This window comes from Acomys russatus, chromosome 16, assembly GCF_903995435.1.
Source record: "Acomys russatus chromosome 16, mAcoRus1.1, whole genome shotgun sequence".
Taxonomy (NCBI): domain Eukaryota; kingdom Metazoa; phylum Chordata; class Mammalia; order Rodentia; family Muridae; genus Acomys; species Acomys russatus.
In genome coordinates, this window is record NC_067152.1 from 31544546 (window position 1) to 31562174 (window position 17629).

Consider the following 17629-nt stretch of genomic DNA (forward strand, 5'->3'; position numbering starts at 1 on the left):
TCCCCTCAGCATGCCCCTGCTGTGCCTCCCCTGCCCCCCATCCTGGGCTAACCAATCATTTTCCTCCTCTCCTTGGGGAAATCAGGTCATGTGGACTCTCTGTTGAGGTTAGAGAGGATAACATCCCTATCAGTCACAGCAGGGTGATAGCTAGGGAAGGTGAGCGCTCCTTTCTTTTTCTATGCACCCTGCTTTATAATTACCCAATGTCTTGTTTCATATGTAGAGCTGCTATTTCCATGGTAAGTTCTAATTGGATGAAACAGTTCGCCATGCTGTCCTTCCACCCTCTAGAAAGGTTTATGATAGTGGCTATGTCAGGTTGGCTTTTAAAAATGTGGCCGGGCATGAGGCAGATGCAAGGGAAAATGTTCTAGAAGCCACAGAATCTGTTTCTTCATTGATAACCTGTTGGGGCATCGTTTGAGGTAGAAATGGCTAACGAGGCAAGTTACATACATAGTGTAATGTTAACTTATCACTTAGAGAGTTCCTTTGGTCTCATGATAACCTTGTAAGGTAGGTGTAATACAGCAAGTGTCCCCTTGGAGGACTGAGGCATCTTGCCCAAACTTACACATGACAAGGGGCAGAGTGGTCTTCAGTTGTGTTGTCTGTGGTACATGTATCTGGGGGTACCTCACCGAAGAGCATCTCGGCACTGGCTTGATGGAGACTGCCTTACTGTGGCCTTAAACACAACCTTGGCAGACCTAGAGAGCCTCTGGTGACTGGAAGGGTGTGCCCAGGAGCAGTCACTGGGTTAGCTGGGTTCTGAGGAGATCTGCCCACCTCCAGGCAGGTGTCTGGAAATGATAGCTTGACACAGGAGCCATTACTTGATGATAAATTCCTCGTTTGTTCCAAGCTCATCAGAACTGTGACAACTGGAGGCCGGGTTAAGAAATGAGCAAGTGATGAAAATTGCAATACAACTGTCAAAATTTGGTCGTGGTGTGCTTTAAAGAATGAGAGAACATTGGAAAGATTTCCATAAATTCAGCAATTGCCTTTCACGCTAGCCACTCAATCAGAGGTTATGCTTGCCTTCGTCAATCAGAGGCAAAATGTTAACCAGAGTTCTAGACCTGAGCAATCTCTGGAAGGAAATGACTGGGTGCACCTCCCCGCACCCTGGGAGGGGCTGTTTGGTTTGCAGTACCTCACTGGTCTGTATCTTTTCCAAGCCCTTTTCTGATTGGCCAAGGATGTTTTTTCCAATACATTGGGCACTGGAAATTGAATCTGTCTGGCCTGGTTCTCCTTTGGGAGATGGCAACTTTCTTCTTTCTTATCTTAAGAGTCTCTGGGAGAGTTGGTCCAGCAAGCTCTGGCACTGTGCATCCTACATAAAGAGGCTTATTTAATAAGTCATGCATTCCCTCGGGGGTTGGAGATACTGCAGGGCAGGCTAAGGCACTAACTGGATTCCTGCAGAAATCTGAGGAATGGCTCAAACTAATCCTTGATCCTGAGGTTGAAGTTTTTCTGGCATCTACTTTGAATCTCCTAAGGGACCTTGGGACTTTTTTTTTGGTAAGCCAAGCTCAAATATTCAGCCAGTGGGTTAGATGTGCAAGCACACACATCATACACTCAGTAATGTCGTCGCTCATGGTGCTCCTCCTCTGCTTTTGTATCCAGAGTTGAATGTCTCAGTATCCCCAAAGTCTCTCTCAAATGATGAGAATAAAGCAGAGGTGCAAACCACTGTGGAACGCCGGGTGTGGTGGCACACACCTGTAATCCCAGCACTTGTGAGGCAGAAGCAGGTGGATCTCTTTGAGTTCGAGGCCAGCCTGGTCTACAAAGTGAGTCCAGGACAGCCAAGGCTACACAGAGAAACCCTGCTTGAAAAACAGAACAAAACAGAAAACAACAACAACAAAAACAACAACAAAAAAAACCACTGTGGAAAATTGAGAATCTGTCCATTTTCTCAATGAGAAGGTGGGACCTTGAGGACACTGTACAAGCAAGATTCAAGCCTTTGGGATATTATTTGAAGAATTAAAATACATTTGTAAGTATTGTTTCATAGACATAGTGGCATAATGCAACATGAAAAACCCTTTCCTTGTCCTCCTCCTCCTCCGCTTCCTCCACCTCTACCTATTTCTTCTCTTCCTTTTTCTTGGCACAGTATCACCATGTACCCTTGGTTGGCCTGGAACTTGCTATGTATACCAAGGAGGCCTCCAGGTCACAGAGATCCACTCGTCTTTGCTTCCTGAGTGCTGGGATTAAAGGTGTGTGCCACCATGCCTGGCCTCCTGGCCTTGCCTTTTAATAGAAATGGTTAGTTTTTTGGGATGTCTGTTGTTACTTTGTGTTGGGTTAAAGTAAATATGGAATTCATTTAGAAAATCAGTCTCAAGTAATCAATCTATGATGACAGAAGCTGCTTGAATGGACGGACAGCCATGCCCTTGTTCGGAAGTGGTTTGAGGGCTGGTGTGGCCATGAAAGGATGGTTTTTATAGTGGGATGAAAGCTACAGGCAGATGACTGCAGCTTATCCTATGATGCTGGCAGGGAGGAAGATCAGACAATGACTCCAGAGTGATCCAGAGGCGTGTGCACTGCCTGCTGGGAAGCATGGCTGTGGCCTGGCACCGAGCCTCTGCCTGAAAGCAGTAGGACCCAGGTGTCCGTTTGTTCGGGAATCTCAATCTAGGAATTGGCTACACGATGTTGTCTGGCTGGAAATTATATCACATTCTTTGTGTTTGTCCTTGATTTTTTTTTTTTTTTATCCCAAGTGTAGTCAGAATTTATCTTAGTGCTAAAAATATGTTGTTCTAACCAGACCTACTTTAGTTTTTGGATTAACCTCACTCCTTTGGTGTCAGCAGCAGCAGGCTTTCTATTTAGTCCTTGACCAGCAGGAAGAGACCCAGGTGAAGCGTCTGGCAGCTGCCAGTGTGATGAGATCGTCTCTTTCACCTTCAGACTCTAGGTGGGTTAGTTTATCTGTGCTTTTCCATTCCTTAATAGGGAGCATATATCTCTCCTGGAGAAACAGCTACATCCATAAACATCAATCACTGATGTTTTTAAGGTGTCCTTTGAACATTAAATAACTACTGTGTGAACATCATAGATTAAAGAAGAAATCAAGAGCTTGATTGATATTGGGTATCCAAGATCTGCCTCGGAGATCCATGCCACTGATAGGAAAGAGACAAGCCCTCCTCTGGAGTCTGTTTCAGGCATAAAATATTAAATAAGAATTCATAAAGGGCATTTTACTCACCTTAAATCAATTCGCTTTGCTAACAGCCAGGGTTGGATGCAGTTTTGTGGTCTTTAGCTCTTACACGGGGTAAGTAAAATTCTTAGACAGAGAGGACCATAAGCAGGGAACACGGATGGAGAGCTCGGCAGCCCAGAGCTCATCTGGGGTGGAATGTCCTCTCCTCCGCAAGCTGTCACCTGTAATGTGGCCAAGGTGTGTGTGTGTGTGTGTGTGTAAGGGGGAAGCTCCTTTTCATTGACTGGTCTGTAGACAAGTCTGCGGGGAAGTATTTCTTGATTACTGACTGATGTGTGAGGGTCCAGACCACTGTGGGTGGCGCCACCCTGGGCAGGTGTGATCCTGGATGGTATAAAGAATCAAGGTGAGTGAGCTGTCAGTAAGCAGCATCCTTCCATGGTCTCTGCTTTAGTGCCTGCTCTGACTTCCCTTCATGCCGGACTGTAAGAAGAAATGAATCCTTTCCTCCCAAGTGGCTTTTACTCAAGGTGTTCACCACATTAAGAGAAACTAAACTAGGGTGGGGTGGGGGTGCTGTTAGCTCAGGCTGGCCTCAAACTCCTGGTTCTCCTGCCTCTTGTGCGCTAGGATTATAGGCATGTGCCACCACGCCTTGCTTGTATAGCTTACTATGCATGTATATACTAAGCCAAATGTGGTGACATAGGCCTATAATCCTAACATGTGTGAGATAGAGGTAAGATGGTCAGGAGTTTAAGGCCAGCCTTGGCTACAGAGCTAGTTTGAGACTAGCCTGAGAACATAATATCCTGTCTCAAAAATAAAACAAGACAAAAATATATGGTAACATTAGATGGATAGGTAGACATATATGCACCTATGAGAATTAAATGAGCTAATAATATATACAAAGTGCTGAGAACAGTGTTTGCAATGGTATGAACATTCAAATAATGTCTATTGTGAGTATTATAATATTGCTATAATACCATATTGCTTAATTATTTATCATGGTACACAAAAACACCTAAACAATTGCCAGTCACTATGCATGTAGTTATCATTGCATTTTAATCTTTTCCTGCATTTGACTGAAAACCAGAGTCAACGAGGCAAAGGTTTAGGTCAGAAAGCGTCCACACGCTGCTGCATCTGAGGAGGCCCAGAGCCTCTGATTCTAACACCAGGGCATGGCAGTGACCATGAGTACCAGGTCCTTCGCCACCAAGGGACAAGAGTGGGGTTCAGCAAGGGAGGCCATGGCTTGGATGTGACAGGAGATGTCCAGAGTGGGAGCACCTGGCTCATGCCTCTTGTGCCCTGTCCTTTAGGATTCTGCAATAGACTTCTATTTTATTAATTTTTGTGTCCATATGGATATGCATGCATATGGTGGCCAGGTGGCCAGACGTCTTGGATGTTGTACCTTGGACATTACTTACCTTAGTTTCCTTCCTTTTTGGTGGGGGATTGAGATGTGGTTCCCTCCCTGGCTTAGGACTTCCCCAGTTCTGGCAGGCTTTCTGGTCAGTGGGCTCCAGCAATCCTCCTGTTTCTATCTCCCCAGCTGTGGGATCCCTAGTGCACACCGCCACCACACTTGGCCTTTGTTTTTGTTTTGTTGTTGTTGCTTGTTTTTAATGTGGATTTTGGACATTGAACTCAGGTTCTCATGTTTGTGAAATAAGCACCTTACCAACTGATATTTCTGATATCTTTTTGGAGTACTGGACTTCAGAATGTGTACTCCAACACATTCCTTCCCCCCCACACACACACACGCACACACACTCAGGTTTACACACACACACACACACACACACACACAGTGGGCTGGGGAGGCAAAAGATGTAAATTCTCCATACCTGTTTGGATGATGACCCACTTGAAAAGTGGGATCTGTCACTTGTGTCTTTCCCCCACACCTGATTCTGTTTCTTCTCATTCGGGTCTTTTTTGTAGTCCTGTCGTTTCAAACAAGCCTATAGAACACACAACAGTTAATGAGAAATGGTTTCTTTCTTGTGGGTCTGTGACTAGTTTTGGCAATTTCAGGCTTAATACCAATTTGAGAGGCATAAGGAAAATGGTATTTGTCTCCAGCTGCTCATGAAATATATGTCACCAGGTAACTCTCTCCTCCCTTTGTCCAAACTGCCAAATCAAGACCAGCAGTCACTGCTTTAATAAATACAAACAACAGACACACTATGGCACACTTTATAAAGAATAGGTTTTTTTTTTTTTTCTTTCTCTTAAAAAGATTTTGGCTGGGCAGTGATGGTACATGCCTTTAATGCCAGCACTCAGGAGGCAGAGGCAGGTGGATCGCTGTGAGTTCAAGGCCAGCATCGTCTACAAAGCGAGTCCAGGACAGGCAAGGCTACACAGGGAAACCCTGTCTTGAAAAACCAAAGAACACAAACAAAATCAAAAAAGATTTTATTGATGTCTATGTGTGCACATCCATGTCAGTGCATGTGCACATGTATGTGCAGGTGTTCTGGGAGGCCAGAAGACACCATCAGGTCCTTTGGAGCTGGAATCACAGGCATCTGTGAGCCACCCTACTGGTGTGGGAAGCTGAACTCTGGGCCTCATGATGGAGCACAAAGGGCTCTTGACTGCTGAGCCACCTCTCCAGCCCTGGCTGCCTTTTTTTTTTTTTTTTAAAGATAGATAAACAGATTTTCTTTATTTTTTAAAATATATTTTATTAATTTATTCATATTACATCTCAATTGTTACTTTTTTTTTTTAAAGGAAGGTTGTACCTAAAAGCGGTAACAACTTCTTCCAGTCCTGTTCCCCTCTGTGGGTGACCCCTCTTGCCACATCTTGGGTTGATCTACTCCTAGGCTGTTTCTTAGTTCCAGGAGAAGAACACCCATGCACCTGCTGCTCCCCCTGCTTGGAATAGCCTCCCTGTGCTCCCTTCACTCAGCCCGCTGACCACCAAGACCCCTCTCTCCCTGTGACTGATGGCTCTTCTATGGGCTAACTTGTTAATGTAACAAAGCAGTGGATGGCAGCCTTCCCCCCACCTGTAGTTCCAACAGTTTCCCACAGCCATCTTTGGTCCACAAACATCAACTGGAAGATTCCAAACATAATTAATTCACAAGCTTTGAAACTTGTACTGTTCTGAACGTGGTAAAAATCTCACTTCGTCCCACTCTTTCCTGCCCTGGACATGAATCCTCTCTTTGTCCGGCATATACACACACGGCAAGCGTCACTCCTGTCTCTCACACAGCTGTTTCGTTTGTCAGCTCTGCCCTGGCATATCAAAACACCGCTGTTGAAGTAATCCTCGGGTTGTTTAATGACGGCCCCCAAAGGCAAGAGCAGTGACGCTGGCACCTGCATTACGGCGGCATATGGCCACAATTGTTCTTTTTACGACTAGGCAGTGTTGCTAATCTTCTACCGTGCCTAATGGAGAGAGGAGGCTTCTTCTGCTCACGGTTCCAGGTTGCAGCCCATCAGGTAGGAGCCCAAGCAGTTAGATCACGTCCAGTCAAGCGGAAAGAGCACAAACACAGGCATCCTCGCCTGCTTGCTGACTGCTTCTGCTTGGGTAGCTTTCTTCACTCTTACACAGGCGCAGTCCATGAAGTGGTGCACGCCATCCAGGGTCAGCCCCACCTTAACTAACAATCAGTCGTGGCCCGCATCTGGTCCAGGTACTCCTCAGTTGAGGCTGCCTGTGCAAATGACTCTTATGTTTGTGGCATGGGGACATGTCAAACCTCCTGTGGTTCGGGATTCTATTGTGGGGCATATGGTCTTGGAAGGTCTCCCCGTGAATGAAGAGTGGCACTGCTGTGTAGGGGGAGAGCTGACACGTGAGGTTTGAATTGAATAGGTTTCCTATTTCACTGTGATTGGTTTGCTTTGCAGCTCATTTTCCCAGCTGGCCACTAAGAATTTAAAGAGTAAGAAGCATCTCTCACCCTTTGAATTTTCTAACATCTTGAATTGTATATATTTTTTTCTTTTTTCAGTTTTAAAGTTGGCATACAAAATAATGAATTTCATAATATGAACAGTATTGTGCTTTGCTCATATTTACTCTTTGTCATTCCCTGCATATCTGTGTACATATGCACATAATTTAAGTAGTTTAGTAAAATATGAAATATTTTTAATATCTTTGAGAATTTCATACTTAATACACTATTTACACCTGCTTTTTTTTTTTTTTTTTTTTTTTTTTTGGTAGGTGCAGTGAACTTTATTGATGGTAGTCAAGAGAGTAGTGCTCCCTGGGCCCCTCCTGTTATTCTGGGGTCTAGGATGGAAACTGTGAGGGGAGATACTCAGTGTCAAGGGCTGAGTTGGAACAGGAACTCCTCAGCAGCCAAGGGCCTCTCTCCTGCTCTCATGGCCTTTCTTGGGTATGTGGTCCAGGGCATCTTACTCCCTAGAGACCATGGAGGCCATGAGGACTACCACCTTGTTGCTGTAGCTGTATTCATTGTCATACCAGGAAATGAGCTTTACAAAGCTGTCATTGAGAGCAATGCCAGCCCCAGCATCAAAGGTGGAAGAGTGGGTGTCACTGTTAAAGTCTCAGGAGATAACCTGGTCCTCAGTGTAGCCCAGGATGCCCTTCAGTGGGCCCTCGGATGCCAGCTTTACCACCTTTCTGATGTCATCATACTTGGCAGGTTTCTCCAGCCTGCATGTCAGAACCATGATGGACATGCTGGGGGTAGGAACACGGAAGGCCATGCCAGTGAACTAACTTCCTGTTCAGCTCTGGGATGGCCTTGCCCACAGCCTTGGCAGCACCAGTGGATGCAGAGATGATGTTCTGGGCAGTCCCACCGCCATCATGCCACAGCGTTCCAGAGGGGCCATCCACAGTCTTCTGGGTAGCGGTGATGGCATGGACCGTGGTCATGAGTCCTTCTTCCACGATGCCAAAGTTGTCATGGATGACCTTGGCCACAGCCTACCAGAGGGGCCATCCACAGTCTTCTGGGTAGCAGTGATGGCATGGACCGTGGTCATGAGTCCTTCCATGATGTGAAAGTTGTCATGGATGACCTTGGCCAGGGGCGCTAAGCAGTTGGCGGTGCAGGAAGCATTGCTGACAATCCTGAGTGAGCTGTCATACTTCTCCTGGTTCATGCCCATCACAAACATGGGGGCATCAGCAGAAGGGGCGGAGATGATGACCCTTTTGACCCCACCCTTCAAGTTGGCTCCAGCCTTCTCCATGGTGGTGAAGATGCCAGTAGACTCCACAACATACTCGGCACCGGCATCACCCCATTTGATGTTAGCAGGATCTAGCTCCTGGAAGATGGTGATGGGCTTCCCGTTGATGACAAGCTTCCTGTTCTCAGCCCTCACTGTGGCGCAGAACTTGCCATGGGTAGAGTCGTACTGGAACATGTAGACCATGTAGTGGAGGTCAATGAAGGGGTCATTGATGGCAACAATATCCACTTTGCCAGATAAGAGCCAAGCCTTGGTAACCAGGTGCCCAATATGGCCAAATCTGTTTACTCCGACCTTCACCATCATGTGAAGGGACGAGGCTGGCACTGCATGAGATGTGGCTGCCTCTGGAGCAAGGAGGAGCAGAGAGCCTACCCCTGCATTATCACCACTCTGATTCCTCCTAACGCCCTCGCACCCCTTCTCCAATTAATGAACGACCTTCCCTATAATTACTTTGTACATTGTAACATATATAGGCATTTAAGTGCTGCTGGTGTTTAGGGCTGGCCACTAAGCAGTGGACAGGCTATGAGGGAGTTCATCAGTGGAGAAAACGGACTCTTTCTTCCTCGGTAGCTACTGATTGCCTGTAGCTCTCCATCCAGGGGTGGGGCCTTGTGATGTTTTACCCTATCCATGTTTCCATGTCAACTGGTACGGTCACTGTGCAGGTCTTGTACGCATGCATTTTTCATCTAAATTCTGCATATGAGAGAAGAAATCTCATATTTGAGTCTGGCTTTAAATCACGTTTTTGATTCAGAAAATATCAATCTCTAAATAAAAATAAAACTAGCCCCCCCACACACACCAAATCACCATTTTTCTTAGCAAAATTAAAAATCTAGTGCCAAACATTTTTCCTCTGCATTAGGACCGAAGCAACCCCAAGGGCACCAGGGATTTCAAGTGACATTTTAACACCCCCCCCCCCACATACCACCAAACAACAAAACCACCTGGAACATTTCTATCCTCCTCGACTCCATGGCCCCCACGCATCTGTGACCTACCAGGGTCTAACTATTCACTAAGCAAGTCTGATTGTTACTGAAGTAGACCTGCCATCTCCCCACTTCCTGGCTGGGTTGAGAAAGGAAAAATGTCTTTCCACATTTCCTCTCCACTTGCATTAGGAAAAGCATTTCTTTTCGGAATGCAGTAGGGATTCACAGGGTTTCCTGCCTGGAGAAGGCCTGGGAGGTTATGCTACAAGGTTAAGAATAGACATGACCTGACTGTAGTGAAACAGGTGCTGCCAGGAACCACCTGGAAAGAGTCAGTCACACTGCAAACAAATGGCAGGTGGAGCGCCTCTCGCCCCCCAGCTCACCTGCAGCAGGTGGACTCCTGGATTCCAGGAGAAAGATGAGGTCTCGCCCTGCCAGGCTTGGAAAGGCAGAAAACACCAGAATGACTGGTCTGTGTTTTATTTGGAACAATTCTGCACTATGTCATTGTAATAGACACTGCCAGGACTTGTATGTTGCATTAATCCAAGCAAGAAAAACCAAATAAGGGACTGGAGAGATGTCTCCTGGCTCAAGCACACTTGCTTTTTCTGCAGAGGACTGGAATTAGTTCTCAGTACCTAAGCTGGGTGGCTCAGAACTGCTAGTAACTCCTGCTCTGGAGGGGATCGGATGACCTTTTCTGGCCTCTGAAAGCAGATACACATACGCACACACGTGCACATGTTTACACACATGTAAACACATGGACATACAGGTACACATACACACAATTCAAAGAGAGGAATAACACACACACACACACACACACACACACACACACACAGGGGTGGGGTGGGGTGGGGAGGGTACCCAAATAATACTATACAGTTTCTATCACAACATAATTTCAACAACAACAACAAAGCCAGGTAAACTTGAAGTTGGCTGAGGAGATTTATAAAACGCAAGTAGATATGAGCTGCTTTGAAAAAAAGCATTAAAATATTTTTTTAATTTATTTATAGGGGGCACCGTGACACACATATGGAGGTCAGGGAACAATTTGTGCAATTTAGTTCTCTCTCCGACCATGTGAGTCCTGAGGCTCAAACTCAGGACTGCCAAGCTTTACAGCAAGATTTTCCTGCCCTGAGCTATTGGGTTTTGGGGGTGTGGCTTCAAACTGGAGCACCTGTTGCTATGGCATCTGTTTCCTAAAGCTGCAGGTGTAAGTGGTGCCCTTACCTATGGATATTTAGGCCATCGATGCTGGTCAGAAAGTGGAGGAGCCAATGTGAGCAAACACAGGCAGGACCAAAGGCAGCCTTTGAACAGAACTCTTGTGGGCTGGGTGGTTTTATTTATTTATAAAATTATTTTATTTTATTTTATGTGTATTGGTGTTAGATCCTCTAGAATTGGAGTTACAGACAGTTGTGGGCTGCCATGTGGCCACTAGGAATTGAACCTGGGTCCTCTGGAAGAGCAACCAGTGCTCTTAACCGCTGGGCCATCTCTCCAACTTGGTCTTATTTATTTATTTGAGAGTCACTTTAAGAATGCACAGGACTTAAATATTTTTTTTTCCAGAAGGAGAGGATGAACAGATTGGTTTTTGCGATGTTGAGAAAAGTTCTCTCTGGCTCTGTTTCTCTCATGGATTAACAGGAGGGAAGATGAGCCATGACAGAGCGATAGGGATTGTCAGCCTGAGACGGCTGAGAAATCTTTCCGTGTGAATCAACCACCACCAAACCTCTCAAAGTTACAGCTCTGCTGTGAAGGAATGCAGAAATGCAGCTGCCGGAAGCCCAGTCCTAGAGAGTCAAAAACCTGCTTCCCCAAGACAGGATGCATTTTCTTTCTGTTAGCGAACGTGAACACTTTGTCTGTCTGCTCATTGATGGAGGTGGTTTTGTGGCGGGGATCCTGAAGTGACCAGCTGGTCAAAGAAGGTGGAATCCCTGGGTGGGGAGGGAAAAAAAATCCATGGATAATTTATGGACAAAGTAAGTTCTTCTCCTGGACCTCTCAGTCCCCTTGTGCTGCATCTGTCAGGATGAAACGTCTGGGTTTTTTGTTGTTGTCGTTTTTGTGTTTTTGTTTTTGTTTTTGTTTTTTGAGACAAGGTTTCTCTGTGTAGCCTTCGCTGTCCTGGACTCCCTTTGTAGACCTCAAACTCACAGTGATCCACCTGCCTCTGCCTCCAGAGTGCTGGGATTAAAGGCATGTGCCACCATGCCCGGCACAGGATGAAATGTCTGTGAATCACACCATCAGAGGGCAGACTTGAAGGTAAAAGCTTCCAATGCCTTCTGTGCCTTTCTTCTGGGGAGAACCAATGCTTCTTCCTTCTCTTCCTCTTTGGAGGTGTCTCTGTTCTCCCTGCCTTTTGGTGTAGAAGCTTCTACCGAGGAAGCAAATTGCAGAATCTGCCTGTGGGGGATGGTGTGGGTTCTGTGACTCACGGTAACTCAATCCTGGTAAAGAGGCCCACCCCAGCCAGCTCCACCACTTTCTAGCTGAGACCTTGGGCAGACTGACTGCACTGATTGCCACTTCCCTCAGCTGTGTGAGAGAGCTATGACCTCATACCATGAGGTAGCTAGGAGAGCAGGACCTTAGCTGTGACTGGCCTGTGGGAAGGGTTCTATGTCCCCTCCCCTCCCATCATCATCATCTTCATCATCATCATCATCATCATCAGCAGCAGCAGGCTTTTAGTTGTTGTTTTCCATTCCACTTCCTGCTTTGTTTATTTCTAGACTCAGCCTTTGCCAAAGCATGTGTCTATGATCTTGGTCACCGAAGAGCCTTCCCCTGAAGGAGAGGTCTCTCAAGCCGCAGTGCCCAGCCAGCTGAGGGCCTTCTGTGCATTCTGAGCCACAGTACAACCCACTTTGTCTCTAACAGGACAGCTTCCTGAGCCCAGAGAGTCTTTAACAATCTGTCATCATATGGGCTCCTGATGACCTAAGAAGCCATGTGTCATATGAGCAATTTCTAGTTCTGCTATGAAAAACAACTATCATAAAAATAGCCCCAAATTAAAAAAAAAAAAAAAAAAGAATATGGCCATTACTATTTACTTCCCCTCCCCCTTTGGATTTGCTCTGTAGCCCAAAATGATCCTGATCATCTGAACACTCCATTGCCTGAGTGCTGAGATTGCAGGGGGCAGGTGGGGTTCACCTGTAATCTCACACATGGTTCTGTGCAGTGTGCAGTGCTGGGGACCGAACCCAGGGATTCATGCATTCTAGGTGTGCTGGCTAAGATTTTTTTTTCCAACTTGACACAAGCTGGAGTCATTATGTTAAGAGGAAACCTCAAGTAAGAGGCTGCCTCCCTCAGACTGGCTTGTGGGCAGGTCTGTGGGGGCATCTTCTTGATTAATGGTTTGCTGTGGGAAGGCCCAGCCCATTGTTGGTGGTGCCACCCCTGGGCAGGTCGTCCCGGGTGGTATAAAAAGCAGACTGAGGAAGCCATGGAAGGTGATCCAAGAGGCAGCACTCCTCTATGGCCTTTGCTTCCTTCCATTCCTGCCTCCAGGTTCCTGCCCAGACTTTCCTGGATGGCGGACTACAAGCCGTAAATTGAAATAAACCGTTCCTCTTTTAGTCGCTTTGGGCCATGGGCCATGGTGTTTATCACAGAGGTAGAAAGCAAACTAGAATATGAGACATTCTAACAGTCGAACCATATTCCACCCCCCCCCCCACTTTACATCTATTAATAATGGCATCTGTATGGTCACCGGTACTCTAACACCCTCGGCATTGTAAGAAGTGGGCACGAGCACTGCCTTTAGCTCTTCTGCTGTTGCTCTTATTTAGGCCTAATGTGTATAACTCAGAGCTGAGGGGTTTTAATGATTATTGGTGACATTATTAACGTTCACTAAAAAAACCAAAAAGTTTGGCATGATAGTTCCTTGTTAAGATTAGAGAACCGTGAACCTCAAAAGCTGGGCCTCATGATACCTGAGAGGTGATGGGAGGATGGTGATTGCAAGGCCTTGGGGATGGGGGTGGGGCTACAGGGTGAGCCCAAAAGCAGCCTGAGTAACTTAGGGAGGAAGCATGTACATACTATGAGGCTGGGAGTGTAGCCCTGTATATATCTGTCCCCTGGAGGCCCCAGGTTCAATCCCCAGCGCTGCAAAATAAATGAGTCGATAGGCAAAACTCCTTCCCCAGGCTCCCAGGGGAAAAGGAGTGACAGTTGAGAATCCCTTATCTGAAATGCTTTGGGACCAGATGTGTTTTGGATTTCAGGTTTTTTTTTCTTTCAGATATTAGGATGCTTGCATGTATCACATAGCGAGATCTCTGGCAGAAGAGTCCCAGATCCAAACACAAAATCCAGGTACTGATAACCCATAGTTTGAGGGCATTTTATATATTTTTAAATAGTCTTTTGCATGAAACACATTTTCCTGGTATGGCATTATATTGGTGCTCAAAAAGTGTCGGGGTGTAGAGCATTTGAGACATGGGGCTTTTGGATTAGGGTTGCTCTCCCTGAATCTCTCCCCCCACATCCCTCCCCACCTGGTATGGAAGCCATCATGTCCCTCAACACATTTATATGTTTAGTTGTTTGATCTGTACTTGAAAGAATTGAGATGAGTAAGTGACGTGAAATGAAACCAATTTGAACACATTTGAGAGATTGTAGAAAATTGTTCTGAGATGCCAAGTGCAATCTTTCCTTCTTGCTTTCCAGTGGGCATTAATGGTGAAGGCTAAATTCTGCCTCCAGTTACATAAATACATTTGGGGAGGGAGGGAGGGTAAGAGGTGATTGAGGGAGGGGGAGGGGGGAGAGACAGAGGAGAAATATGAACACCATTGAAGGAACATAGCCAAATTCTAAGATAGAATATAATTACATACTAGGTACCAGATTCTGAAATAGCATGTAATATGCCAAATAGAGGTTTACTTCCTCTTTTTTCCCCTTAGAAGAGCCCCACCCAGCCACTGAAAAGAGTGGAAGCAAAACAACTGAGGTTGGATTTAGCCTCTTCTGTAGCTAGCCCACAGACCTGTAAACTCACTCTTAATTTGGTGCATACCGACGAGCCTTCGGTGTATTTTAGGACAGAGCAGAAATAACCCAGCCTTAGACAAAACCAGGAGGTTCCTGAGGGCTTCAATTTGAGCAAGGTCATTAAAGGCAAGTCGAGCATGGGAAGGAATGTGTGGCAAGTGTGTGTGATTTGGGAGACCCATGTGGTGATTAGGTCTTACACGTTTCCTACACCCATCCTGCAAAGGGAAATCCCAGGTGTCCTGAGCAGATGGCTGCACGGAGAGAGCGCTCAGATCCCCCAGGGGGGAATGGGCCAAACCCCCCAACCTTCTGACAACGCAACACGCTGTCCCTGCAAAGTTCACGCACAATCAAGTTTCAAAAGATTCATGAAAATAACCGCATAATGTTAAGATAGGTTCATGGTTTTGTGTTGGCTGCATCCATAGCTACACTTGGCCACACGAGGCAGGTTGGACATACCCCATTTGGGTGTCGGTCCCCAGTATCAACACAACTGCCCTCAGTGAGTGAGCTACATACACTTTGGCTCTATGGGACCAAGTGAACAGTTAGTTATTCAAGCCATGAAATTGATTTTTTTCTTTTTAAGACAAAGTCCCTCGGCCAGCCCAGGGAGACCTTAACTCATGCCCCTTTCCTCTTCCTCTGCTTCTCAAACGCTGGAATTATAGAGGCATACCTCCGTGCCCAGTTGCAAGTGAGTTGTTTAAAGACATGAGCCTCCATGCCCAGTGCTACAAGTGATTTTTAAGCCACAACTTTAAAGCATGTGTGGGAAAAGGCAAAGAACAAATTAAAAACCATTGCACAGCTGGGCACGGCATATGCATTTAGCCCTAGCACTCAGTAGGCAGAGGTGGGTGGATCTCTTTGAGTTTGAGGCCAGCCTGGCCTACATAGTGAGCTCTAGGTTAGCCATGTTTACATAGAGACACCCTGTCTGAAAGAAAAGAAAGCCATTGCTGTTCCCTTTGAAGCTGTTACTGAGGGCCTGTGTTTAACTATCAACAGCACTCTGCATATCTAACTGTAACCCTATTACATTCTGTGCAGCCCCATTGGCGAGTGGTGATGAAAACGGTTAGTACCAGTACATTTGGTTCTAGGAATTGTCACAAGCTGCCTGGACTATGTCTGGCAGGTTGGTGGTCAAGGTAGGTGGCACTGGATTTCAGGAACTGCAGGGCAAGGCTCTGTCCTTGGCCTTCAGAGGTTGTGGAGAGGAAGTGACAGGAATGACAATGGCAGTGCTGAGGAGCTGGGCTGAGGGAAATGTCCTAAAACTGAGTGATGGTTATGGCTGCAAATCTACCATAAGCCATTAACAGTACACTTAAAACAGGTTGAATTTTATGTTTTGTAAATTGCCGCTCAGTGATTTCTTAAAAACAAACCAAAAAACCTCCCAAACAAACAATACTATGTGAGTACAGAGATTCTAATTTCTAAATTAAGACTGTGATCTTTACTGTCCTTCTAGAAAATAAAATTAAAGCAAGGCAGGGGTGGGGGCAAGAATGGGGGTGGGGGTAGAGGCTGGGGTGGGGGTTAAGAAGTGGTTCCTGCTATGGTTAGTTCCTCTGGTCCTTGGGTCTGGCTTTGAGAGGAAGCTATTGCAGGTCTCCAAGTATTCCAATGGCATGGGCTGGTGCTCATCTTAAAGACAAAAGGCAGGAAGATGACAAAACCAGACATGACAAGGAGGAGGCGAGATAAACATTAAAGGATACTGTGGTAGGTAGTCTTGGGTAGAAATGGCGGCATTTGGAACCATGGCGGAGGCCGCAGGACAAAAGGTAGCCCAAGTTCACGTGTTCTTAGGTGAGCTTGGCAGAGTTTGGCAGCCGAAGCTTTGTGGGTAGGAGAGAGGAAGTGGTCAGGGAAGGGCTTGATCAGAAGATAGGGATGGGTGGGTGGGTGGACACATGATGTACGTCTGAGGACGTGCTGGATTATCGATGCCTGTGTGACATCCAGATGACAGTAACTAGTACGCAGGTGCACCTAATCCTGGCATTCTGGCGAGACTCCTGGTTACAAGGCATTTATTTGTAAGAAGTTGTGGTTAAAAACAGGAAGCTCCAGCAATTGATGAGGAACTTGTGTACCAGAGAAGGGGCAAGGAAGAGAGCTGAGGGGACCCTGGAGCATCAGTAATTAAAGGAGAGAGAAGAGGAGGAGGTAGGAAAAAAAAAATGGAGATTGACACGAGGGAGACAGTAAGTCAGGAGACCGAGAGGAGAGGACTGAAAAAGCAGCCTCCAAGACACAAGCCTGGGAGGTATCACTGAAGTCGGGTGGCTACCGACTTCAGCAGTGGCTAGGGAGAAGGAAGTGGAGACTTCAAAACGAACCAAGAAGGAAATGGAGACAGAAGTGAGGCTGGCCGGCTGCAGACGTCTGAGGCAGACAGGAAGAGGCCAGGGATGCTGCTGGGGGAAGGAAAGGCTCTGTTCCTCAGCACATTTGAACCTCAGCACATTTTTAGACTGTGCCAATGAGAGGAGAAGGTTGGGCAGAGAGTACAGCTCCAACGGAAGAGGGCTTGGTTTACCTCAGGAGACCTTGGGTAATGTCTCCGGCACAGTGTTAAATAGATAAGTCTGTATGTAGAATATGAATAAATACACAAATAAAGGGGGGGAGAGGGAGGGAGGGAGGGAGGGAGGGAAGGAGAGAGAGATAGGTGTCAAAAGTAAATAAAATATAGAGAGAGGGAGGTCAAAAAAGACAACAGAGTCCCATGGATAGCAGAGGCTCAGCTGGTCACTGGCAGGGCAAGGATCACTCTGCCCTGTAAGATTGGAGGTCTGGAAGGCTGGGAGGCCGAGGATGGCAGGGGAGGAGGTTGACAGGGCTCCCCCACTGCTGGCTGGGGGTTTGTTTGAAAGGAGATTGGAAGTGTGGAGTTGGAGGGGTAAAGGCTGGGAAGAGCTGATGGACAGTGAGTATGCTGAAGGGGTCCCTCCTTGTCCACTGACACTCCTCTCCATCCATCACCCGTTCTGTTTCCAGCTTCCGGGTTGGACCACTTTTGCCACCTCCGCGCCTATGAACTCGGGGTCAATTCACCATAACCTCTTCCTTCCTTCTCTTTCTTTCTTTCTTTCTTGTTTTTTTGAGACAGGATTTCTCTGTGTAGCCCTGGCTGTCCTGGACTCAC

The 17629-nt window shown here is 46.5% G+C and overlaps 1 protein-coding gene across 4 annotated transcripts in view; it reads right to left on the reverse strand.

Moving 5' to 3' along the window:
* The window catches only part of Marchf10 (membrane associated ring-CH-type finger 10), a 103175-nt gene that overhangs the window by 69415 nt on the left and 16131 nt on the right, over positions 1-17629 (reverse strand). For all 4 annotated transcript variants that reach the window (XM_051158872.1, XM_051158870.1, XM_051158871.1 and 1 more), the window contains exon 3: positions 5083-5199. In XM_051158872.1, the coding sequence (XP_051014829.1) occupies positions 5083-5199 (117 nt within the window). The remainder of the gene's footprint in view (positions 1-5082; positions 5200-17629) is intronic.